Genomic DNA, 26,990 nt, shown 5'->3' on the forward strand with positions numbered 1-26,990 from the left:
TCCTAAAATGTTGGGTGTCTGGTATTATGGATCTTGTACTTTCTTGTTGATACGTTGGGTTCTGAATTTGCAATTTGAATGCCATTATTGTTATTTGGATGAGTTGCTGATGAATTTTAAACTGTTTGTGGCGGTTAAAATTAATATTTTTAATTAATTATGGTATTGATTAGGATAATATGGAAGTTTATAAGTTTATTAGGATCGGTTACAATAATAGAAGGGGTGGGGTTGAATAATTTGTCACATATACCGAATATTCTGTAGTACAATCCGGTATACCGCGATCCAACAAATATATTCTCATTTACGATCCCGTACACCTAGCGTACGTTCAACGGATAGCGGACACGTATCCAAAAGAAAGATTCGACCGTTGTTACACTTCAATGTAAAAGGTGATCAGAGTACAACGGTGAATCTCTTGGTCTTTCTTTGAAACTTACGAATTCACAAATTACTAAGCTCTGTGTGTTTACTTTCTCTAAGATCACTGTGTGATTCACTAAGTTAAGTTGAGCAATTGTTTATTGTTCTTTCTGAGTGAAATTTTAGTATTGTAAGTTGAATAGTATTTTGTTTGTTCAACAGAGTGATAGCTAGAAGTTCAGAAGCAGACAACTGTTAAGTCCTGTGTGTTTGACTGAGTTTGTGTAGTGTCTATACGAATCAAAGCTTTCTAGTGAAAAACCTTTTGGAAGCAGAAGAAGGAGTGACGTAGGAGTTTTATCTCCGAACATTCATAAAACTCCTTGTGTTATTTTATTTCTGCATCTTCTAATCGTTTATCTGCCGCTTCAAATCGAGTAAGCATTTCCGTACTTGAATCCATTCAAAACTTTGCAAAGATTTGTGAAGAATAAAAATAAATTTCAATCTCTAACAGAATTAAAATTAAATTGAAAGTGATAAATTGTTTAACAATACTCTACCCCTGCTATTGTTGACATCGATCCTAACAAGTAATCAATATAAAAAAATTGAAGAATGTCAATTTTATTTACAAAGTTGGAGCCAAGTGTCAAATTTATTTATAAAGTTGTAAAATTTTATTTTTATATATAAAGTTTTCAAAAAAATGTTTAAAATATTTAGATAACGGAAGTCATCTAACGGGGTTAATTTTTATTCATGTGGCATACACCACGTATCATCCACCCATTATATATATATTTTTTAAATTATTTTCTTTTCGTATTTCAAACAAATCCATTTGTTATTTTTTTACAGACCTAACCCATCCTCACTTCACCATCAACGTTGTTGCCTTCCTCTTCACCAAGCAGTCGTCGTCGTTGCCTCCCTCGTCACCAACAGTTGTCGTCGCCGCCCTCTTCACCAGCTGCCGGCGTCGTAGCAGAACAGAGTACATGAATATGATACTTACAGGTATTTAATGCCCCAATCTTCCAATGACATGACCGTCAAACTTAATTGTAAGATTAATAATCCCGTTTAACTGTTCTTGTTTGAGAAAAAGGTACATTGTACGAAGCAATTGGTACGTTGGTGCCATTAATAAACAAAGACCCAACATTAGTCTCCTTATGGCTAATTGTTGGGCCTTATGGGTCCAGCCCAATTAGGCAATATAAAACCAAATAAATCCTAATTTTGTTTCTCTCTCTACCACAATTTTCAGAGAGAGTTCTGTGAAGAGATCAAGAGAAACAGAGTGAAGAAAATACAGAGGAAGAAGAAGAGAAGAAGATATAGAGGAAGAAGAAGAGAAGGAGAACAGAGTATCACCTTCTTTGTCTTGATTACCCTCAGGTTCATTTCTCTCTTACTTGTAAAGGGAATTTCATGTTTTCTCAAACCTAGATTTGTTTGGGTTTGAATGAAATTAGTTTCTCTGTATGTATACCTCAACTTTAGCCTTTAAAGTTGAGAAGAACAATTGTATCGGTTTCTTACTGATTAGTGAAATCTGTTGGTTTTGCCCCGTGGTTTTTTACCCTCCGTGTTGAGAGGGTTTTCCACGTAAATCTGGTGTTCTTTATTACTTTGCTGATCTGCTAGTATGATTTGGTTGACTTGTGAAATTAATCAGATCAATTGATTTCAATAGGAAGTATTATTCAACTTGAAATTCCTAACAAGTGGTATCAGAGCTGTTAGGTTTACTTTCTATTGAAGAGTGCTTTTCCCTCAGGTTTAGATGGAAGGCAGTAGCACTATGATCAGGCTGACAAACAATAACTGGCAGATTTGGAAATCCAAAATGGAGGACATCCTTTATTGTAAGGATCTGTATGAGCCAGTTGAAGGAGATAGTGCAAAGCCAAAAGAGATGGCTGAAGCTGATTGGATAAAACTGAACCGGAAAGCAGTCGGCACAATCAGACAATGGCTTGATGATAGTGTTTATCACCATGTAGCAAGTGAGAAAAGTGCTCATGAGCTATGGAAGAAGCTAGAGTCATTGTATGAGCAGAAGACGGCAGGTAACAAAGCGTTTCTGATCCGAAAGTTGGTAAATCTGAAATTTAGAGAAGGCACAGGTGTTGCTGAGCATTTAAACGAGTTCCAGAGCTTGATTAATCAATTATCAGTGATGGAGATGACCTTAGAAGATGAGCTACAAGCCTTGTTACTATTGGGATCATTGCCTGACAGTTGGGAGACATTGGTTGTGATTGTTAGTAATGCAGCTCCGAATGGTGTGCTTACTATGAGTATAGTTACTAGCAGCTTGTTCAATGAGGAGACAAGAAGGAAGTCAACTAATACAAATAGTGCACAGGCCTAGTCACAGAGAACAGGGGAAGAGCTGAACACCGACAACAATCAAGAGGCCATAGCAAGTCAAGAGGCAGATCAAAATCTAAGGGAAGAGAATGTTATCACTGTGGTAAAGAAGGTCACATGAAGAAAAATTGTAGAGCCTGGAAAAGACTACAGAATGAAGGCAAAAATCAGAAGAAAGATGATGAAAACAGAAATACCACAGCCACAGTAACTGCAGAGGATGTAGTTATTCTTTCTTGTGAAAAGGAACAATATCTACATGTAGAAGATCACCAAGGAGTTGAGTGGATAGTTGATACAGGTGCTTGCTATCATGCTACACCGAATAAAGAGTTCTTCACCACGTACAAGGCTGGAGATCTTGGTACAGTGAAGATGGGTAATACTAGTCACTCAAGCATTGTGGGTATTGGTGACATTTATTTGCAGACAGAACAGGGGCATCGGTTAACACTGAAAGATGTGCGGCATATTCCTGATTTGCGTCTAAATTTGATATCAGGTGATGCATTGGACAAAGATGGATTCAAGCATTATCTTGGTGGTGGTGAATGGAAACTCAGCAAAGGATCAATGATTGTAGCAAAAGGGAAGTCGTGGCACTCATTGTACAGAACACATGTGAAGGTACTCAAAGATGATCTGAATGCAGTACAAGCTGAAAGCTCTCTAAATCTGTGGCATCAACGCCTTGGCCACATGAGTGAGAAAGGGCTGCGAATTCTGGTGAGGAAGCTGCACATCCCCTCAACCAAAGATGAGGTTCTGGATCTATGCGACTACTGCCCATTTGGTAAGCAACATCGAGTCTCTTTTAGTCAGACATCAGAAAAGAAAAACATAATGTGTTAGACTTGATTTATTCTGATGTGTGTGGTCCTTTTGAAGTGGAGTCATTGGGTGGCAATCGATATTTTTTAACATTTATTGATGATGCGTCTAGAAAGGTGTGGGTTTATTTTATGAGAACAAAAGACCAGGTATTCAATTACTTTCAAGAGTTCCATGTCATGGTAGAAAGAGAGATAGACAGTAAGTTGAAATGTCTTCGCTCTGATAACGGGGGAGAGTATACCTCCAAGGAATTTAAAGCATACTGTACCAAATATGGTATTCGACATGAGAAGACAGTGCCTGGAACTCCGCAGCACAATGGTGTGGCTGAGAGAATGAATCGCACCATTGTAGAAAAGGTGAGATGCATGCTGAAGATGGCAAAGTTGCCAAAACAGTTTTGGGGAGAAGCAGTTCGTACAGCCTGCTATCTCATAAACAAGTCACCCTCTGTTCCTTTGAAGTTTGAAATACTAGAAAGTGTATGGTCTAAGAAGAATGTTTCATACTCACATCTAAGGGTGTTTGGATGCAAAGCATATGTGCATATTCCAAAGGAACAAAGATCCAAGTTGGATGATAAAGCAACTCCATGTATTTTCCTTGGATATGGAAATGAAGAATTTGGGTACAGGTTATGGGACTCAGAAAAGAAGAGAATTGTCAGGTGCAGAGATGTTGTGTTCTTTGAAGGTCAGACAGGGATAAGTCCAGAAATAATTGAGAAGTCAGAGAGGGTTGATGAGTCCATAGAACTCATACCAATTCCTTCACATGTACAGTCAACAGTAACAGATGAAGATGAACAAAATGAAGAAGCCACTGAGGAAACCTCTGATATGAATGGTAGTAATGATGATGAGACTGTTTATGGTGTTCCTGAGCAGGGGGAGCAACATCGTCAAGAGGAGCCAGAAGAGCCCCCATTAAGAAGGTCTGAGAGAGAGCACCAACCTTCTAAAAGATACCCTTCTTCAGAGTATATCCTGTTGACAGAAGAAGGAGAGCTAGAAAGTTTTCAGGAGGCACAAGCTCATAAAGACAAAGTTAAGTGGCAGGATGCAATGAAAGACGAGATGAAGTCATTGCAAGAAAATGACACATATGAGCTTGTGGTGCTTCCTAAGGGCAGAAAGGCCTTGAGAAATAAATGGGTGTTCAAGCTAAAGAGAGATGGAAATGGAGAACTTATGAAGTACAAAGCCCGACTGATCGTAAAGGGTTTTGGACAGAAACAGGGCATCGACTTTGAGGAAATTTTCTCACCAGTGGTAAAGATGACTTCCATTCGTGTAGTGTTAGGTCTAGTATCTGGCCTAGATCTTGAACTTGAACAACTTGATGTAAAAACTGCATTCCTTCATGGTAACCTTGAAGAAGAGATCTATATGGTGCAACCAGAGGGATTTGAAGTGAAAGAAAAAGAAAACATGGTTTGCAAATTGAAGAAGAGTCTATATGGTTTGAAACAAGCCCCGAGACAATGGTACAAGAAATTTGACTCCTTTATGATGAGTCATGGGTACCAGAAAACCAAGGCAGATCCATGTGTTTTCTTCAAAAGATTTCCTAATGGAAAATTTATAATCCTTTTACTTTATGTTGATGATATGTTGATTGCAGGACATGATGCTCTGTTTATAGCTATGTTGAAGAAAGAGATGTCCAAGACATTTGAAATGAAAGACATGGGTCAAGCACGCCAGATATTGGGCATGAAGATTACTCGTGACAGAAAGGCTAAAAGACTTTGTTTGTCACAAGAGAAGTACATTGAAAGGGTGCTTGAAAGATTCAACATGCAAGGAGCAAAGAAAGTAAGTTGTCCACTTCCTAGCCATTTGAAATTGAGCAAGAAGTTGTGTCCATCAACAGAAAAAGAAAAGGATGAAATGTCAAGTGTGTCATACTCCTCAGCTGTAGGGAGTTTGATGTATGCAATGGTTTGCACTAGGCCAGATATAGCTTATGCAGTCGGTGTGGTAAGCAGATTCCTTTCTAATCCAGGAAAACAACATTGGGAAGCAGTGAAATGGATTCTTAGATATCTAAGAGGCACTTCCAATTTGTGTTTGAGTTTTGGAAATGGTGAACATGTGCTAGAAGGTTACACTGATTCTGATATGGCTGGAGATCTGGATCACAGAAAATCCACTTCAGGTTATGTGTTTACTTTTGCAGGGGGAGCCGTGTCATGGCAATCCAAACTACAGAAATGTGTGGCTTTGTCAACCACAGAAGCAGAATACATTGCAGCCACTAAAGCTGGTAAAGAGCTATTGTGGTTGATTAGATTTCTCTTGGAGCTTGGTATGCAACAAGAAGATGCAGTTGTTTTCTGTGATAGCCAGAGTGCTATAGATTTGAGCAAAAATGCTACATATCATTCCAGAACTAAGCATATTGATGTGAGATTTCATTGGTTAAGAGATGCAATAGAAAGCCAGCAGATGAAGCTGAAGAAAATTCACACTAATAAGAATCCATCAGACATGTTTACGAAGATAGTTCCAAAAGACAAGTTTGAGCTTTGTTGTCGGCTTGTCGGCGTGAATACCAAGTGATGACTTGAAGATCGGTGTGCCTCTCTCCGTGGGCTGGAGGGGGAGATTGTTGGGCCTTATGGGTCCAGCCCAATTAGGCAATATAAAACCAAATAAACCCTAATTTTGTTTCTCTCTCTATCACAATTTTCAGAGAGAGTTCTGTGAAGAGATCAAGAGAAACAGAGTGAAGAAAATACAGAGGAAGAAGAAGAGAAGAAGATATAGAGGAAGAAGAAGAGAAGGAGAACAGAGTATCACCTTCTTTGTCTTGATTACCCTCAGGTTCATTTCTCTCTTACTTGTAAAGGGAATTTCATGTTTTCTCAAACCTAGATTTGTTTGGGTTTGAATGAAATTAGTTTCTCTGTATGTATACCTCAACTTTAGCCTTTAAAGTTGAGAAGAACAATTGTATCGGTTTCTTACTGATTAGTGAAATCTGTTGGTTTTGCCCCGTGGTTTTTTACCCTCCGTGTTGAGAGGGTTTTCCACGTAAATCTGGTGTTCTTTATTACTTTGCTGATCTGCTAGTATGATTTGGTTGACTTGTGAAATTAATCAGATCAATTGATTTCAATAGGAAGTATTATTCAACTTGAAATTCCTAACACTAATGACCCTAATATACTCCTCTAGGAAATGAGTATTATGCGTAGATACTAGATTGTCGTAATAGATACCTGAATTCTCGTTTGGGTTTTTGGAGGCGATGGTGATTTGTAGAGTGGAGGAGAGAAGATTCAACGGCAACGACGAGAGGTTTAAGGTGAAGACAATGGTGTCTTGAATGATGAGTTGTGGTTTTTGGGGATGGGAGAAACGTATGATGAGTAAGATGGATATGATGATTAGATTGAAGATGATTAGAAAGATGAGTTTGGTTTTGCGTTTTGCAGTATTGGGTTTAGTGTCGCTGCTGCGACATCTGCATATTTTTCCAAGTCAAATGGAATGTGTAATTTGCAGTATTGGATGGTGACGGCGGTGGCTGGTGAAGAGGTCGGTTGCTTGTGAAGTGAGGATGGAGGTTAGGTCTATAAAAAAAGATTTGTTTAAAATGAAAAAGAAAAATAGTTTAAAATATATATATAATAGGCGGATTATACTTGAATGTCACATGGATACAAATCTAACTTCGTTAGATGACCTTCGTTATCTTAATAATTTTGACAACTTTATATACAAAAATAATTTTTTTACAACTTTATAAATAAATTTAATATTTCGTTACAACTTTTTAAAAAAAAAATGGTGTCAGAGTTAATTGACATAACTTCGAATCTTGCTAAACAAGGCCTAGACTTAATATATGAAGAGAAAACAAACTGTAAATTCAAAAGTTTATTATGCAAGAGATAATATATGAGAGTTTAAATAGATGAGATCTATCTAAAGGCCAATTAAGGAAGTTAGGACTTTTTGAAGGATTGAGCTCTACAAATAGAGCTAATCTACAAAACCCAAATAACACACTCATTTCATAGATGGCGAAACTTTGAAACTCGTAAACAATAACTGCCCTCTTGCAATAATAATTGTAAGATTTTAACTATTTAATATGTTATAAGAGCATGTTATAAGAGAGAATATCGATGTCTTTGACCCTACTACATACAAAAAGAAAAAATGGTCAAGAAATTCACAATGCATGCACTATAATAAATAATAAAAAAAGCTCTCAATTGTTACAACAAGTGCCCCTAGTCTTATTGGAGTTACTATTATAATCCCCAACATTAATAGCAGTCCCTTGGCTAGGGTACCCTTGAGATGCTTCCTGAGCAGCTAGGGCTTTTCTGCTAATAACCTGATAAATCTCAAACAAAACAGTATGAAAAGCCTTCTCAATATTAAGTGCTTCAAGAGCTGATGTTTCCAAAAATGATAACCCTTCATTTTCTGCAAACGTTTGGGCATCTTGATCAGGAACTCCCCTTAGATGGTTAAGATCAGTCTTGTTTCCTACCATCATAATCACAATGTTTGAATCTGCATGGTCCCTTAGTTCGCGAAGCCATCTGCCAACGTTTTCGAATGTTTGCCTCTTTGTAATGTCGTAGACTAAAAGGGCACCTACTGCTCCTCTATAATACGCGCTTGTTATGGCTCTATATCGCTCTTGACCAGCAGTGTCCCATATCTGGGCTTTCACTGTCTTCCCTTCTATCTGAAATCAATGTCATTTTATCCCAATTATCTACTTTTTCATAAAAGTATACTTGAATTCACAACAATAATTGTGATGCAAAAGCCTCATGCTAATGAATTCATCTCATCTTCACTGCATTCTTCATTCTCAATCTCAACATGACATCAAAGATTGTCTTACAGCATTCATGTTCTTCACATAGATTACAAGGTTTAAGAAAGGAGATGGGAGAGGCAGGCAATAAGACAGACCTGAAGAGTTCTGGTGGCGAATTCAACACCAATGGTGGATTTTGACTCGAGGAGGAATTCATTCCGAGTAAACCTCGAGAGCATGTTAGATTTTCCGACGCCTGAATCGCCAATGAGGACGATTTTGAAGAGGTAATTGTACTCGTGATCCACTTTATAAGCCATTCCTATTTTTTTCTTTTTTTACTTCCCCCAAACCTACACTATTAAGAACAATTGGGTAGACAAAATCATCAAAACCCAACAAAATAATGAAGGAATATGTGGGAATTAAAGAAGGAGAAATGACTTACCATGACAATTCACATGAAATGGAGAAATTGGATTGGAGAAGTGAGTTGCAGAGGAGGCGAAAGAAGGAGGAAGGAGAGGCAGAGAAGCATTTGCATGGGAATGAGAAGAAACGAAAGATCCGTTGGACATGGAGAAATTAATCGACCAAAGTCTCGGAATTTCAGGCTTTGCATTGTGTGCCAATTTTGTGACTTTAAAAAACAAATTGTCTTAATTATATTGAACAAAATATATACATAAATATTTATAAAAAAAAAGTTAAACAAAAAGAAAAAAGAAATGGTATATAAAAAAAAAAATTATATATATAATTTACTTATATCTAAATAATTTTACTAATATTTAAGTTTTCAGGAATTGAATTACAGCCTACATTATTGTTATTTTGTGTATTGTAGAATAATCATATTATTTAGTAATATTTTTTTTAGATAATAAATAAAATAGATTGATAAAACCGACCAATAAATTGAAATGAAATATTTGCTTAAATTGACAATATAACTTAATTTGTAGAAACTAAATCAGAGCTGACCATAGGGTAAATCTTAGTTCATAAACTAGGGTAAAACAATCATAGGGATAACTCATCAATGTATCAAAAGGTCAACCAAATACTTTAAAAAGACAATTTTTTCGTATAATACTTCAATTAAAATAAAATTAATTCTTTGTTTTTTTTAAGTGAAAACAACTTATATGTAGTATAATCCATTAATTCTTTGTTTTTTTTTAAGTGAGAACAACTTATATGTAGTATAATCCAATAGACCCTGACTAAACCTAACCGTTTAAATGGGAAATTTGATGAAATGGCCCTCATAAGAGGTCTAATTCTAAAAAAGGCCCACGTTTGATAAAGTTGGCAAAAATGGCCTTTTTGTCCTGTAAAAAGTCGGTAATACCCTCGCGCACCTGTTTTACCGCTCAATTACGAGAAATGTATTTCTCGCATTTGGTATTTCTCGCATTTGGCTCAATTACGAGAAATGTATTTCTCGCATTTGGTATTTCTCGCATTTGGCTCAATTACGAGAAATATATTTCTCGCATTTGGCTCAATTACGAGAAATGTATTTCTCGCATTTGGTATTTCTCGCATTTTCTATTTCTCGCATTTGATATATCTGAGTATATATTGAGATTCGGACATTTGTAAAATATATGAAAATGGCTAGGGTTTCGAATCGATCTACAATAAACTACGAAAGAACAATCTCCAATGGAGGACGTTATCGCGATGCATTCATCTCTAGATATCAGATTAACACACATACATGACGACGACTCAAGACAAGAACGCCTTATCATCGGAGGCTCCACTTGCCCCGTCATCGTTGAACACAATGTTCGCTCCGACCTCGACACCACACTTCCAAAGTCTTGTATGTATTCTCTAGCTAGATCTTGTTCTTCAAATTATTAGATCTTTGAGATTGGTTTTTTTTTTTATCAAATATGAAGATTTGGCTAGAGGGTCGACTGCTCCTGATATGGACCATCCACAAGAAACAATAGGGCACCCTCAATATGGCATGAGTGTCCTCCAACAACATTCTTCCTTCTTTGATCAAGATGACAATGGAATAGTCATCTTTCGGTGCCAGTGCTTGCGTTTTTAACAATGATAGTAGACTCAATTACGATAAATGTATTTCTCGCATTTGGTATTTCTCGCATTTAGTATTTTTCTCATTTGGTAAATATTATCCGGCCACGAACCCTAAATTTAGGGTTCTCATATAAATACTCTAAAACCCTAATTTCACACTTTCCTTGTATTCTAAAGCTGCCAAAATGTCGAAGCGAGGTTAGTGTTTTCATCTTCTATACAATTCTCTGTTAACTACATGCTTGATACTTGATAGTAATTCAATGTTGAAAAACAAAGCGTTTTAGGTCGCGGAGGATTGGCGGGAAACAAGTTCTGCATGTCACTGGGTCTTCCTGTGGCGGTTATGATCTATTGTGCCGACAATACCGGCGCGAAGAATCTCTACATCATATCAGTGAAGGGGATCAAGGGTCGTTTGAATCGATTGTCGTATACTTGTGTGGGAGATATGGTTATTGCGACGGTGAAGAAAGGGAAACCTGATTTGAGAAAGAAGTTCATTCTTGCTGTCATTGTTAGACAACGCAAGCCCTGACGCTGAAAGGATGGAGTGTTCATGTATTTTGAAGGTGATTTAGTATATTTTGATTTTGTTTTGTGTTATAACTTGTTACTTGTTTAACCATTTTTTTGTTATTCTTTACTAGAACAGTTAGACAAGAACCCACTCTTTTCACGATCTGATTGATACAATCCCTTATTTGTTCTGCTGAGTATTTGGAAATAGTTTTTCTTTAGTATTGGTTTTCAAGGGTATTTGGGTATTGTATATACCCACTAAGATATTAAAGAAAGAGTATTAGGGATAATGAATAGAGTTTATGGTATGATGAATGATGTATTTAGAAACACTATACTCACTTATTTACGTTCTAAGTCTTACCTACTTCTCGATCTTTTTTATATATGAAAATTTTTGATTGTAATATCTAAATATATTGGTTGATAAATATGTTGTTACTATGCAGATAATGTTGGTGTGATAGTGAATCCTAAGAGAGAAATGAAAGGTAAAAAATGGCTCAAAATGTGTTAAATTACTATATCATCTTTAGGCCTCATTCATTCACTCACAATTATTTGTTTAATGGTAAAAAAACCAGGTTCTGCCATTACTGGTCCAATTGGGAAGGAATGTGTTGATTTATGACCCAGAATTGCAAGTGTTGTCAATGCTATTGTCTGATAAAGTCGGGGGACTCTTTTGTTTTTAAAACTTGTCAATTTTGTTTTTTGATTCACAACTGAGATTAGAATCCTATACCCTTTCAATTCTTGTGATACGCATAACATATTTATGAATGTTGATGTATGTGAGTGTTTTCAATTTTGGGTCATACCAAACATGCTATTCAAATATGTAAAATATCTAGTCAAGAAAATGGGGAATAAATAAAGTAGATGGTTAAAGGGTTTATATCTAATACCAACATATATAATGTCAACAATTCTTACAGGACAAAGCAAAAGCCGCAAGGAGTTTTTGTGTTCTTATCAAGGCCCATAGTTAGGTTCTTAATTTCTCCATAGTTAGCCTCTTATTGATATGATTCCAGTTGTTGAAGCATGAGTCTGTCGGATTGACATGAAATAAAGAAAAATCTGTATCTTTTATAGAGGATATTTTAGCTATCACTTTAAGAGATTGTGCATGTTTTATGATGAAAAATGCTTATAAATTTGTACTCGTAAAATGAAACCAGACAACGATTTGTCAATTATCATCTGTTTTTGGTTTTCATATTCATAAAATTATTTCAAAACAGATATTTTTCAGCCTGCGGTCTTAATAACATAATGGGTTTAGAAAAAAAAATAATAAACATTTGGATATAAACTAACTGTAAAACTCCACAAATAAACTGTAATTTTCCCTTAATAATCTGACTGTAAAAACTCAATAAATAAACTGTAATTGGCATAGTGTTTGCTTAAAGATGATGCAAAAGAGAGACATAAAGACAGTAATAGTTTACAAACTTAAACAGATTCAGGTTCAACCCAACAAACATATTTCACTGTTCTTCGTCACTATCATTCCCGAAAACTGAAGCTATTGAAATCTTTGCCTTCTTCTTTGTCGAGCTACTGTTTAAAATCTAGCCAACATAAGAAACTTCCTAATTAGGAAACAACAATGACAAGAGTCCCAACAGAAGTAACAATGAAAAACAATTGCCTCCCTTTTTGGCTTAGCTTGTTTTGCAGAATCTTGGACCTTGGCAGTAGAAGCAAGCAACCTGGTAATAAAAACTGCACGAAATTCTCAAGACCTTCCAAACTTGATGATACCAATTCCCCTCAAAAGACACACATATAAAAGAAATATGTGCTGCCTTCTGCTAATAAATGTTGGTTTTGTAAAAAAAAAAAAGCAAGCATCAATCTCCAATTATCCGGGTATGCACACATACAAACTGCAAAAAGCATACCTCTCGTTTCTTAGCAATCTCCTCCGTCTCCTCTAACTCCACGTCAAGTTTCTTCCTTTGGATATTTTCTTCAGTAGTATAAAAATCATCCTCTTCCTGTTTTCCAACTCCCAATTTTGCATCCTGCATACCAGACCTTATTGGCTCAATTATTCCTTAATATAAACCGAAAAAATAATTTACTACCCAATTATTTGATAGAGAAAACATAACAGATGCACAAACAATGAAGTTCCTGAAGAAATGTTCAATTCTAGTGTCTATGTTGAGAGCCAGTTCACCCATAAAACCTTGCTATAACATATTATAATCAATCTACTTCAATAGGAGAACTGATGTTTATTTACCTTGTTCATCCTTCCCAAGACCTTTTCCTTTCCAACCCATCTTTTGGAGAAGCCTAAATCCAATATTAGAAGATGACAATTGTGTATTCAATGAAGCTTGTTCTACATTATCAAGATCAACATTTTCAGTAGGCCTGTGATTAATTGGCAGATAAAACACAAGAGTATGAATATCTGAAGTATATGTAAGACAATCAAATTTATTTTTGTAGAAATCCAACAACCAGCAACCTAAGAAACATCTCGATACTTACATCCACCTTTTCCGGCAGTGTATCTCCCGGATTCGTTCATTGTCTGTTGTTATAACATCTTTGGTGATTCATTTTATCCTGTATACATAAGACGAAAACCCCTAGAACTAAAGAAGAAACGAAAAAAAGCCCAATTAATCATAGAGAGAAAAGATCAACTTTAGGGATTCGAATTTCTAATCTCATATAATACCAACCATTTCCTTCAAACCCAGTTGACCTATCTAGCCAAGTCTGCATATTTGATGAAAGACCCAATCTCAAAGATTTAATAATTTGAAAGAACAAGATCTAGCTAGAGAATACATACAAGCCTTTGGAAGTGTGGTGTCGAGGTCGGAGCGAACATTGCGTTCGACGGTGACGGGGGCAAGTAGAGCCTCCGATGATAAGGCGTTTTGTCTTGAGTCGTCGTCATGTATGTGTGTTAATCTGATATACAGAGATGAATGCATCGCGACCGCGTCTTCTATTGGAGATTGTTCTTTCGTAGTTTATTGTAGATCGATTCGAAACCTTAGCAAGAAATGTCCGAATCTCAATATATATACTCAGATATACCAAATGCGAGAAATACCAAAGACGAGAAATACCAAAGGCGAGAAATACCAAATGCGAGAAATACCAAATGCGAGAAATACATTTCTCGTGATTGAGCACCAAATGCGAGAAATACATTTCTCGTAATTGAGCACCAAATGCGAGAAATACCAAATGCGAGAAATACATTTCTCGTAATTGAGCGATAAAACAGGTGCAAGGGGTATTACAGACTTTTCACAGGGCAAAAAGGCCCTTTTTGCCAACTTTATCAACCGTGGGTCTTTTTTGGAATTAGACCTCTTATGAGGGCCATTTCATCAAATTTCCCGTTTAAATTGAATTGATTAACTGACTGTTTATGAAACTAATCAACCATGATTGAGTTGATCGATTTATTGGCGGTTTAGCTGTAAAATCAATCCACCAATAATGATTCAATTTAAATATATATATAATTTAAGTTTTTAAGAATTGAGTTACAAAATACATTATTGTTAATAGAAGTATAATTATATTATTTAGTGATGGTAAACACTCAAATTTTACAATAATTATTTTGAATAAATAAATTTAAGATAATTAAAATCAACGTCAAACTATGATTAATTAATTAATTAGAATAATTATTGTATTAATTAAATCTCAATTAATTAAAATAAAAGTTAAGAAAATAAAATAATTTAAAATAAATGTTGTATTTATTTTATCTCAAATTAATTTTAAGGGCTTAAAAAAATTAAAATAAATTATTTGAGATGAATGGTGTATCAATTTTATCCAAAATTAATTATTTATAAAGTCTCAAAATATGAAGAAAAAAAATTAATAAAATAAATAGACAAAATAAATGATATGTTTATTAAAATATTTTGTGTATTTTGTAGGTTAAAAATAAAACCAAAAGAAGTGGGAAAAAAATCATTTTCAAACAAGCTCTAAAGTTGGAAAATGGTCGTGATTAGAAACGGACCCAAGATTCGGTGGTAGGGTGAGTTTAAATAAATAACAATAAAATTTTGGATAAAACGAGTAAATAAAGGTAAATTTAAACATTTTTTAATAATTAAATAAACAAAATAATGAACTCTATTGAAATTTTTCCGTGATCCAAAATTTTCATAAAAAATTAAATTTCGGTTCTTGAATAACGCTAACCAGTAATCATGTTTTGGTTCTAATTTCTAAATGATATTCATATGTATAAGGAAGCTGTTGGTAAGTTTCTTATACCCATTTAGACCTTAAAAATCGAAATCCCGATTTTTGCTCAAGAATTGTTCAAATTGAATAAAACATCTTCCGATCGAATGATGTATCAGGATGATATTATAAATGACAACTGAAGCTAGACGAAACTCCTCATCCCTTCAAATCGGTGAATGGAAGCTCCAATCGAAATTCCAAAGCCTGCACTTATTGTTCTTGGCGTATGACTGAGGATTTCGTTTGTGCTTCATTTTCAACCAAGAAAATTAAGCCATCCCTTACATCCGATCGAGAATTTGCCCTGACCAGGGATTTCAGTCTGTGCTTGATTTTCGACCGAGAATCTCTACCTCTGACCGAAGACCAGCACGAGCGACTAAGGAATACAACATCCGTGTTGACCGGGCGCCCGACCCGTTGACTTCGAGCCAAACCCGCTCAAAACCCGTGTAACCGACCTGGTTCGCGAACCGAACACTACCTAAGGGCCTGCTTATTTGGGATTTTAATTTTAAATTGTATTTTAACAATTAGAAGCCCCAAATTATTTTTTTTAATCCAAAAAATAGAAAATATTTTCAACTAAAAAATCTTGAAAAATGCCTCTTCGAATTTATTTTTAAAATTTTAATGCCTTGAACGGATGTTTTTCAGGTACTTCCCTCAATAAATCTCGACATCAATAGCATGTACTAACATTTAAATATTATTTTATAATTTTAAATGCAAAAAATCCTATACATATCTAAAATTTTGAAAAATAATTAGTTAAATAAAACATAATAAAAACGATTTTTCAAATACTAATATTTTATAAAGTAAAAACCGTTTTTTAAAGGTACGGAGGATGATATAGTGCTAAAGTTTTTTCTTGAGTATCACCAAACATCAAACTCAAACAAAACTCTAGTAAAATTATGTTATACATGTACACAAATCTCTTATTGATTTTAGACTAAAAATAAATTGGTTCTTCTTCAAAATAAAAATAATAATTATTTATATTAATTAATTTTAATTAAAATAAATATTTCTTTAATCAAATTTATAATTTGATTATTTTAAATTTAAAAATTATTTAAACTTATTCTAAAACTAATTAATTATTGTTATAATTAATTTTAAGATATTAAAAATATTATTATAAAAAAATTTAAATAATATTTTATTAAAAGGATTTTCAATATACACCGAATTTCTGGAGTAACAATAATATATTTTTAACTAATACATAAAACCAAACAGAACCAAATGATCTAACTAATAAAAATCAAACTGATTAATAAATTGAAATGGATGTACAAATTAAATGACGAGACAAAACTAACCAAAACTTAAATATTAAATTATGTTTTATCTAAATTAATAACAATTTTTATATTAAATTCTGAAAATATATTTCAATTTTATTTTGATAATTAATTTTTTTTAATTAAACTTATATACTTTTATAACTATTTCATCTTTTACCATTACAATTTATGGTTCTAATTATCTTTTTATTAATATTTTATTAAATTTTTTATAATATATTTATATATTATTAATATATATATGCATATAATTTATATAATTTTAAAATATATTTATTAATTTATAATTTACAAAATTTAATAATTAATAAAAAAAATATTATATTAAAATATGTGAAATTGTGTAATTTAAAAAAATATTGATCATTTATGTAATTTTTTAATTATAAATATGTGAAATGTTATAATGAACCAATTTTTAAGAGTGTGGCTAAGATTATGATAATAATTGTGATAAATTTATATTTATAAAATATACTTTATTATTAATTTTTAATTTAAAAAACTTACCTAGTCTTATTGACTATAATCAGATGCTTCATAGTTAAGCTTAGAATGCTACTTTATTTTTTTTTGAAAACTAATTGTTACTTGAATGTTAATATTTGCATTTATTATGTATTTTTAAACAGAAAATAATTATAAAAACAAATAGGTTACAAAACAAAGAAATTATGTGACCTATGCTTCCCAATAAAATTCAATTAGTCTTTTTCCTCTTCAATTACAAGGATCATCGGCATCCATCTTTCCGGCGACCTCATGCATGTTTCACTCTTTTGAATTGAAAAATATACAATAAATTAATATACTAAGAATATGATAATTGTGATTTGTTTGACAATTAACAATTACTTCTTTTATTATAATCTGATAAAAATAAATATGTATTAAAATTGAGACTTGGAATTGTACAAGTCTGGAATGTTAAATAAGGTTATTTTTATGTGTTTTTTTTAATCATATAGCATCTAAATATTTAAAAGCTCAATAGTTTTAGAATCAATTGGAAACTAAGTCAGATAAACTGAACTGTTTCCAATTTGACTTGCAGTAAGCAAGCGTGAAATTGGTTCTGATATTTCAAACAATTTTGTTATAAAATCACCAGAAATACACTTTAATGCTACCAGCTTTTCTCAATTAGAATTGAGAGACTTGTTGGAGTTTTCGAGCCTGAAAAAATTTGCAACGCCCTTTTCCACTTGATTCAGTTTCTTCTGTTTTCGTAGTCTTCTTCAATCCGGTAAAGCCAACACTAGTTAGTTTCTGTTGTTTTTTCCTATTATTATTCGTAGAATCATCATCTTCCATTTCATCAGCTTCCCTATCAAACACAATGCAAAGACTTTCACAAATGGAAGTTATGAAATAACCATCACAATAGAAACTAATATTCTATTTTATTGCGAGTTTCATGATTCAATGTACAATTTATACCTTATTTATGTTTGTAACATAAAATAACCATTACACCATCCCATCAAACATCACATTTTCAATCTAATCATTCAAAACACCAACTAAAAAACTAAAGATATTTTTGGTCATTTTATCAAAATAAACCACTTTTACATCAAACAAATTTCTTTTTTACAAATAATCAAGCTCTTAAACTAGAGAGGAAAGGCAATGATGTGGAATTATTAACTTTAAAAATCTCATTAAGAAACTATAGAGACAAGGTGCTATTGAATTATTTGCAGGAATTCAAGCATAGGATTGCATCAAATTGACACTGAACCTTAATGACAACAAAAGGCTAACCCATATGCCAAAAGAACAGGAAGTAAAAGATAAAGTAACAAAGCAAGTGCCATATAAATTGTCTTACCAAAGAACTTCAACCATATTTTTGAAGAAGGGAGTACATGTACCCCAGCTGAACCGTACTAATGTTGGAAATCCAAATACCGGGTGTTTGTGATCACCCAACCAAGTTTTAGTTGCAGGGTCTGAATACAAACATATGCACAAAAATCATCCATCTATTTCTGTTTAAAACACTTACATATAAATAACGAGCTTACATGGAAACTGTAATTTTCGTAATCCCGATATGATTGGAAATGCCAAAGTTAAAATTGAAAGTTATTTTTTTCATTTGGTATAAATTTTTTTTGTATCATACTCCAGATTATAGACTGTAAGTTCCCTTGATTTTCAAAGTTACAACTAAAGTTTTTTTCCTTCAATTGATATATATAGTTTATTTTTGTATCATAATCCAGATTATAAACTGTAATTTTCCTTCAGTATAGAGATGATTTTTCTGGATTATGTTCCAAATTATAGTGTGAGTTTTGGCATCGCTTGAAATAAAAATTATTATTTGGATATGATCCTGATGATTTTCTAAATTCTCGTAAGTTTTGGTAAACATATCAAATGTAGATTTTACCGGATCATAAATGTGATAACCAAATGGTTCAACATTATCAAAATACAAATATACAATGAAAGATAGTAAATCAAATGGTTGTGAAAATTTGAGAAGACAACCTAATGAACACTAAATCAATCTGAGGATGATAACTAAAAAGGCTTCATTTCAGCATCCAACCTTTTCTCCCTCTATTTTCATTAGAATTTAGTTTAAATTTCATATAAAACTCTCACATGCATTTACCTTATTGAGTCTAGCAAATGAAATAATTACTATCATCATAAATTAAACAGTTAAGTTTGTAATGAATATTTTTGAAACAGATAAACAATACTCCAGTTTCATTCTTCCTATTGGGATGCAAAAGGCATACTCCACCTTTTAAGATAGAACAGATACCGAGTTCTATAACTTGAATCAAAACACTAGTTGTTAAATAATGAAAGAGTATAGATTTGTACCTCCTGGATACCCAGAGCCAAAATTTCTGTTTATATTATCAGCAGTTTCATCTAGTTCCCAATTTCGAATTGCTCGATCTCTTGTAACCTGACATGTCAAATAAATGTTTTGGAATTGTTTCAAACAAAACTAATTCGCATTCAGTGTGTTAAAAAAAATGTTAATCACCTTAGCAACAATGCTTGCTCCACTCACAACTGGATATAGACTATCAGCTTTTTTCGCAACTACAAATTTTATGAATGGAAATCGTTCAGTCAATCTCACTCTGTATTTCTCTGGATCTCCAACTGTATCTACATAAACCTGAAACAGTAACCATAAACACAAAGTCCTTGTTTGATACCCTTTATCCCATCATTTTAATCAAATCATTCAAATAATGAAAACTAAAATAAATACTCAACTTTATTTTTTTATAACATTTTAAAATATTAAATACATAGATATTTTAGTCATTTATTTCAAATAATCCCAAATAATTCACTTTTCATCAAACAAGATTTTTTTTTTTATAAAAAAATGGATTATTTAAAGAAAAAGTACATCAAACAAGCTCTTGAATGATGTGCTAGCCTCCTCCAAGGAAAAAAATTCTGGTCTCAAGAACAAAAATAATCATGAAAATAGTTGACAATTCTTTGACTGACAAAGTATCATCTTCTTAATTACTACCTCAGTCAGAAGAACTCCCATATCTGTTACTCTTCTGACAAGGCCCATGGCAGATTCATGTGAGATCTCATTGAGGTTAATCTTGGTTCTGAAACCAAATGAGCAACACATAACTTAGCATCATCAAAGAAGGTGATTTATAGTAGTACATTTTAATATTAAACTGTCATGGACTAACTTCTTTAACATTTTTGCAGATAGTTCCTTTGGATCTATGACATCCACAGCCCATCCCAGAGATTCATCAGCCTTCAAATTATCAAATAATTCTTCCCTTTTTTCTTCCTTTAAGGTCTTTGAATCTACAATAAGAAAAAGACCAGATACTTTATCTAACAGGAGAGATTAAATTACTCCAGCCAAATTTACGAGATTAAGGTCTACAAGCAAATGAAGTGATTCTACATATAAATCATTTCCTCCAGTTTCTTCTTAATGGATTTCAAATATAAAGAACACAATGAAAAAAATATATTCAAATTAAGATCTCAAAGAAGGAAAACATTTGCTCAAAGATTTAAAAAATCAAGTGACATTGAGCTTATTTGGAAACTGATATTTGATTACAATCACAATCTAAATGGAAAATCCCCAAAATTCAAACTAAAAGTGATTTTTATTTATTTATATTGTTCTAGATGATGATTCAAGTTATGTTTGAATTATGATCCAAATTATAGTGTAATCTTTTTGCTTCATTTGGTTTAGATTATTTTCGAAATTATGGTCTAGATTATGTGTGATTTTGGCTTCATTTTGTATAAAGGTTGTGATTTTTGACAAGAATTTGTAGATTTTTTCTAATCATCATCTGGATCAAAAAGCCTGATAACAAATAGGCATAAATACATAACTCGAGGAAAGGAAGGCTCAAAAGGAGTTCAAGAACAAAGATTCTGCAACAATTTATTTCTGTACATGATCTGCCATAAGAGGCGAGGTGTTGACACACGATATGCTCAAGCACAAAGGATTTCTATGGCTAGCTAATAGGGGGGATGCCATTATAACCATCCTGAAGAGTCAATCAATCATTTGTTACTTGACTGTTCTTTTAGTGCCTATTGCTATTTGGATGGAACAAGCTGATGAATGATTATAATTGTCAAATTAGCTATATTGTATAGCTAACTATCCAACTTCATTTTAATGTTCAAGACCAAATATCAATGTTTTCGGTTATGCCTAGGTCTTTAATGTGTTATGTGGATGAGTGTATTGGATGGAACAAGCTGACTAAACTTAAGGATTGTAGAATGATTATGATTGTTAAATTAGCTATATACAGTTCAATATTTATTTTAACCATTCAAAGCTATGAAATTGAAACAAACCCAGAAAGAAAAAATGATCCAAGTAATGTAAGTTGAGGAACTATGGTAACCTGCAAAATTCAACGAGGAAAGAGTCTTTTGATACGATACTGGACAATACAAGCATCCGTATACCATGGGACCTGTGTTCAAGTAAACAAGTTCGTGAAAACAGAAAGAGATCGATGTAGGTATTAGTGATGAAAGAGAGATGGAGGTAAATGAAAAACCTAAGACAGGGCCTCGTCCAGCTTCGTCAATGCCCATGATGCAGGGTTCAGAAGCCCATTTAGGAAAATCACTTCCAGATTCCATTGATGTTCTACTGAAACTCTTTCTCTCAGTCCAGATTTGTTCCCGCCAGAAATTTAGCAAATGGTAGTACTGCGGTAGGGAAAAGGAAACGCATAGAAGAAGATATATTTATAGAAATGAGTCCCTTAAATATACTAAAAGGTTTAGATCGAAGAAAAAGTTACCTATCAAAACAAAGACAGAAAATAAGTTAACATGAGTTTGTTTGAGAAAAGAGTTTTTTGTTTTCTTTGTATTTTATTCTAAATAAAAATTATAAAAAAATTAATTTTTAAAATTTAAAAATTAATTTACCCTTTGCTTTTAGAGGATATGGTATAGGTGAAAGAATAATAGTTTAGAGAGAATAAAATTAGAGGGTAATTTTAGTATTTAAATGATAAAATTATTTGATTTGATAGTTGATAAGATGTTTGGATTTTAGGACATATCCTATTTGTTTTTTTTTTATTAAATTTGATTTTTCTCTATCCATCACTTCAATCATTTCAATCACTTAATTCCTCTATTTAAAATACCATTTTACTCCTACCAATTTTTCTAAATTTTAAATTATTAAACTCTATTACCCAGTGGCACGCTCAGTAATTTTTAACAACATTGGGGACTTAAATGTCCAGTTAGATTTCTTGAATTGATAAAATAAACAAGAAATATTTGATTGAGTTCTTGAAGAGAAAGATTGAAATAATATTATTGATTGAATGAATAATTTTTACAATAGTTTATCTATTTATAATAATAAATAGTAATAGAGAAATAACTAAATTGAGAAAATATAGGAATTGGTTATTATATTTAGCATAATTAATAGGAGATAAATAAATAATTTTTCTTATTTATTTAATACTTTATCATCCCCTTCAAACGAAAAGGTGAGGCACAAACCGTGAGCTTGCTACGTAAAAGAGAAAATCGATGAGAAGAAAGACCTTTGGTGAAGATATCAGTCACTTGATCTTCAGTAGGAATATACTGGATGAGTAGTTGTTTACTAGCAACTTTTTCCCGAACAAAGTAAAAATCGATTTCAATATGTTTTGTGCGAGCATGAAATACCGGGTTTACTGATAAGAATGCAGCACCAATATTATCACACCATAGAACCGGGGAAGAAGAAAGTGAAACTCGAAGTTCACTAAGTAGAGATTGAATCCAACAAAGATCAGCAGTTGTATATGCAAGAGCACGATATTCAGATTCAGTACTAGAGCGAGCAACTACTTGTTGTTTCTTAGAATTCCAAGAAACGAGGTTGTCACCTAAAAAAATACAAAATCTAGTTGTTGAACGACGATCATCGGAACATCCTGCCCAGTCAACATCAGAGTAGGCAGCAAGAGTGAATTGTGAATTTGGACGAAGAAAGATCCCATGACGAGGAGTATGACGAAGATATCAAAGAATACGTTTAATCGCTCCCCAATGAGAAGATGTGAGAGTTTGCATGAATTGACAAGCTCGGTTGACAGCAAAGGCTAACTCAGGATGAGTTAGTGTAAGATATTGTAGAGCCCCTACTATACTACGATAGAGAAACGGATCAGATAAAGGATCACCATCATGTTTAGAAAGGGATGAGCCAGCAGAGACGGGAGTGTGTAATGGCTTTGCTTGAATCATATCAGCCCGAGTGAGAATATCGTCAATATACTTGGATTGAGAAAGAAATAAACCATCTTTGGTACGAGTGACTTCCATTCCAAGAAAGTAATGTAATTGACCTAAATTTTTAACAGGGAATAATTTATTTAATTGAAATATAATTTTTGTTAGAAACGATTTAGAGTTGCCCGTGAGAATAATATCGTCCACATATACTAAAAAGTATGCTGTTATTTGAGGTGCATGATACGTGAAGAGAGCCGTGTCAGATTTTGATTCTATGAAATCAATAGATAGTAGAGCAGTCCGGAGAGTAGCATACCAGGCGCGAGGAGACTGTTTAAGACCGTATATTGCTTTATGAAGTTTGCATATATGATTAGGAAAATCTGGATGGACAAAACCGTGAGGTTGTGCCATGTAAACTTCTTCTTGTAGAGACCCATGAAGAAATGCATTGCTCTGATATCAAGTTGATGAATGAACCATTGATAAGATATTGTCAAAAAAGAATAACACGAATAGTAGTGGGTTTTGCCACAGGACTGAATGTCTCTTCATAATCAATACATTGTTGAAAAGAGCCATGCAAGTACCCTTTGATCTTGGATACGCCATTGTTTAAACTTTGGATTCTTGATTTGAATTGTATTATTTTGAATGAATAATCTTTACAATAATTTATCTATTTATAATAGTAATAGAGAAATAACTAAATTGAGAAAATATAGGAATTAATTATTATATTTAGCTTAATTAATAGGAGATAAATAAATAATTTCTCTTATTTATTTAATACTTTATCATGTCCCAAAACCCATTATACTCAAATAAACTTATTCATATTTCATACAAGTTTTTTTTTTTTCCATTTTAACCAAAATAAACCAAATAAATCCTTTTTTTGCCACTTTATCCCAAAAATCCTTTCATCATAGCACCTCCATAAAATTTAGTCTCATTTGATGTAATGATATATCATTTTTTAACCTAGAATATCTCATTATCAAATCAAACACACTTTCAAAAGAATATTATAGATAATTTTTTATGTTCTATTTCAAAAAAACCTTAGTGAAATGTTCCACGTGTTGGCTTAAACGGGTTGTCTCAAGTTTAAACGAGTCGCCCAAAAAACAAAAAAGTAAGCCATGAACTAGGGTAAGACAATCATAGTATCAATGTATCCAAAGGTCAACTATAATTTTCCCCTCATTTTATTATGTATAAATTATAATACTTCAATCATTATATGTGAATATATTTATTAAACTAAATAAAAAAAATTAATATCCAATTGTCATGGTCCACACTTACTAAATGGAACCATTTAAATTGAATAAAATCGAAAACTTTAAATTTAATTAATTAACTACTGTTTTTAAACTTATCGACGATAATTGAGTATCGATCTATTGGTGGTCTAGGTGTAAAATCAATCAACCCATAATGATTCAATTAATTTTCTTTTATATAATTTAAGTTTTTAGGAATTGGGTTACAATATACATTATTGTTAATATGAGTATAATTATATTATTTAGTAATATATTTTTAACTAATAAATAAAATCAACCTGAACAAATTGATCTAATTAATAAAATCAAACCCATTAATAAATTGAAACGATATACAAATGACTAGACAAAACTGCTTATACAATATACACTAACCAAAACTTAAATATTAAATTAAGTTTTATCTAAATCAATAATTTTTATATTAAATTTTAAAAAAATATTTCAATTTTACTTTGATAAATTTTAAAATGAAAATAAAGTTGAATATACTTTTATAACTATTTCATTTATATATCTTTTATAATTACAATTATTCATGATTTTAATTATATTTTTTTATCTCTCTCCTCTCATTTATATTTTATTAAAATTGATATAATATATTTATAATTATTTTCAGCTTTAGATGTTATATAAATACCTTAATATGTTTGCTTTTAGAGAGAATTTGATTAAGATATTGATGGGAATGGGTTCAAAAGTAAAGAAATTGGTTGTAAATTGGATTGAAATCCACGTTCAAATTTAGTGTTGATTAAGATATACATGGGATTTAAAAATTCTGGAGATTTTACAGCACGAACGACACGATCAACACGAACGGAAAAACAAACACGATCAGTACGATATCAAGGTCGCGGTTTCACTTGTTGTGGTCGCGGTTGATAGTCGCTCAGAGTCACTTGTCAAATCAAGAACATGCGCACAATCGGCACGAACGACACGGTATCAACTCTAATAACTAGGTCGTTCATTCATCTGTAAAGCTTAGTTGGAAGATTAGAGTTTCTAGTTTACCATGTTCTGTAATAGTTAGAGTTTCTAGTGTACCATGTTCTGTAATAGTTAGGGTTTCTAGTGTACCATATTCTGTTATTGTTTCGTTTTGTTGTTATGTTCTGCTATTCATCAAAATGGGAAAAAAAATAAGAATAAGGAAGTCAGAGAATTTGTGATGGAAGGTTTAAAAGAGGTAGCTAAAAAAGAAATCGATAGGATTGCTGAAGAAATTATCCATGAAAAACAGAAATGCAACAAAGGTAAAAAACTCATTACTGATATAAATTCTGAAGAAAGTACAGACAGGGGGAAATGAAGGAATATGTAAGGTTATGTATAATGAAAGAGCAAACCTTTTTGGACTTAAAAATAAAATCACAAAGCTACCGATGTTAGAAATTGTGATAAAAAAAAGAGAAAATACAACAAACAACCGTCCAATTCAATCTACATTATCTTCAAGATTGGAACCTACTGAAAAGGGAAGAATACAAGAAGATAGTAAACTGGTCAATGGAAACAATGAGAAAGCTAATGAAGTCCCCCAAATCAAAGACTTATACTATTAGGAGTAATTCCAATTGAAAGGTAAATGAAGTCTGAAAAAAGAATGCAGAAAAGAAAGCAGAAGATCATTCATACAAATGTCAAATCTACTTGGGTGAGTTTAAAACAAAAGTTGAGATTCTCAACTCTCCTTTTGAATATAAATTGTCCATTGAAGTGGAGGAAAATTGCGTCAAAGAATGGGAAAATGTAGTTGTTGGGAACTACATTGGAAATAACCGTGTATCTTTCCCAGGCACTAAGGAATCACTAATGAAACAATGGTGATCAGAAGGGACTGAAGAAGGTTTCTGCAAACATCCATGATCTCTATTTTTTACAATTCAAAAAGGGAACGAACTTGGATGATATTATGAAAATTGGGCATACTCAGTGGCGGACCTACAAGGGGGGCCTCGGGGGGCCCGGGCCTCCCCCAACCAGGGTAAAACTTTTAAGATATTATATATATATATGTTTATTAAATAAGGCTTTGCCCAAGTGGTTTTGGAGCTGAAATGTATAGTAGAGGTCAGGTGATCAAACCCTGCCTCTAACATTTCTTTTTATAAAAAATTTATAACCCTTCCTTTTATAAAAATTAATAAAAAAAACTAATTCATAATTATAATATTCTAATTTCAATATAATTTTATTAAAGTAATTATTATTAATATTTTATTTTATACAAAAAAATATTTTCTAAAATACAATATTTATAATAATACATAAATTTTAGTTAATATATAAATAACATTTATTTATATAAGTTAAAATATAAAGAATTATATATGAAATAATGAAAATCATATAATATTATTATTTATTTTAAACCTATATTTATATTATAGTT

At 32.5% G+C, this 26,990-nt stretch overlaps 3 protein-coding genes and 1 pseudogene across 3 annotated transcripts; 2 read left to right on the forward strand and 2 right to left on the reverse strand.

Annotated features, from left to right (window-relative positions):
• Nucleotides 1-2,161: 2,161 nt before the first annotated feature.
• On the forward strand, nucleotides 2,162-12,908 carry LOC124944484. The gene is made up of 2 exons (XM_047484746.1): nucleotides 2,162-2,447; nucleotides 12,667-12,908. The coding sequence occupies exons 1-2, from the start codon at nucleotides 2,162-2,164 to the stop codon at nucleotides 12,906-12,908; spliced, it is 528 nt and encodes a 175-aa protein (XP_047340702.1).
• Nucleotides 7,810-8,696, reverse strand: LOC124939286 (ras-related protein Rab2BV-like). The gene is made up of 2 exons (XM_047479775.1): nucleotides 8,532-8,696; nucleotides 7,810-8,298 (listed from the first exon to the last, which is right to left on the reverse strand). The coding sequence occupies exons 1-2, from the start codon at nucleotides 8,694-8,696 to the stop codon at nucleotides 7,810-7,812; spliced, it is 654 nt and encodes a 217-aa protein (XP_047335731.1).
• Nucleotides 10,623-11,626, forward strand: LOC124939295 (annotated as a pseudogene).
• Nucleotides 12,909-17,495: 4,587 nt separating the features above from the next.
• On the reverse strand, nucleotides 17,496-21,750 carry LOC124939302 (ribonuclease H2 subunit A-like). Its single transcript, XM_047479788.1, has 8 exons — nucleotides 21,602-21,750; nucleotides 21,443-21,514; nucleotides 20,237-20,360; nucleotides 20,059-20,146; nucleotides 19,552-19,689; nucleotides 19,383-19,470; nucleotides 18,370-18,490; nucleotides 17,496-17,862 (listed from the first exon to the last, which is right to left on the reverse strand). Exons 1-8 carry the CDS (start codon nucleotides 21,684-21,686, stop codon nucleotides 17,679-17,681), a joined length of 900 nt encoding a protein of 299 aa, XP_047335744.1. The 5' UTR covers nucleotides 21,687-21,750; the 3' UTR covers nucleotides 17,496-17,678.
• Nucleotides 21,751-26,990: the final 5,240 nt, after the last annotated feature.

Source organism: Impatiens glandulifera, chromosome 1 (assembly GCF_907164915.1).
Source record: "Impatiens glandulifera chromosome 1, dImpGla2.1, whole genome shotgun sequence".
NCBI lineage: Eukaryota > Viridiplantae > Streptophyta > Magnoliopsida > Ericales > Balsaminaceae > Impatiens > Impatiens glandulifera.

Bases quoted from the DNA above. Each gene is read 5' to 3' on its own strand.
- LOC124944484 (XM_047484746.1), top strand. From the start codon at position 2,162: ATGGAAGGCAGTAGCACTATGATCAGGCTGACAAACAATAACTGGCAG. The intron at 2,448-12,666 runs GTAACAAAGCGT...GGACCTTGGCAG, and splicing joins GTATGAGCAGAAGACGGCAG to TAGAAGCAAGCAACCTGGTA.
- LOC124939286 (XM_047479775.1), bottom strand. From the start codon at position 8,696: ATGGCTTATAAAGTGGATCACGAGTACAATTACCTCTTCAAAATCGTC. The intron at 8,299-8,531 runs GTCTGTCTTATT...CATTGATTTCAG, and splicing joins TCGCCACCAGAACTCTTCAG to ATAGAAGGGAAGACAGTGAA.
- LOC124939302 (XM_047479788.1), bottom strand. From the start codon at position 21,686: ATGGAATCTGGAAGTGATTTTCCTAAATGGGCTTCTGAACCCTGCATC. The intron at 20,361-21,442 runs GTTACCATAGTT...TTCTTATTGTAG, and splicing joins TTCCTCGTTGAATTTTGCAG to ATTCAAAGACCTTAAAGGAA. The intron at 20,147-20,236 runs GTTAGTCCATGA...ATTTGGTTTCAG, and splicing joins TCTGCAAAAATGTTAAAGAA to AACCAAGATTAACCTCAATG.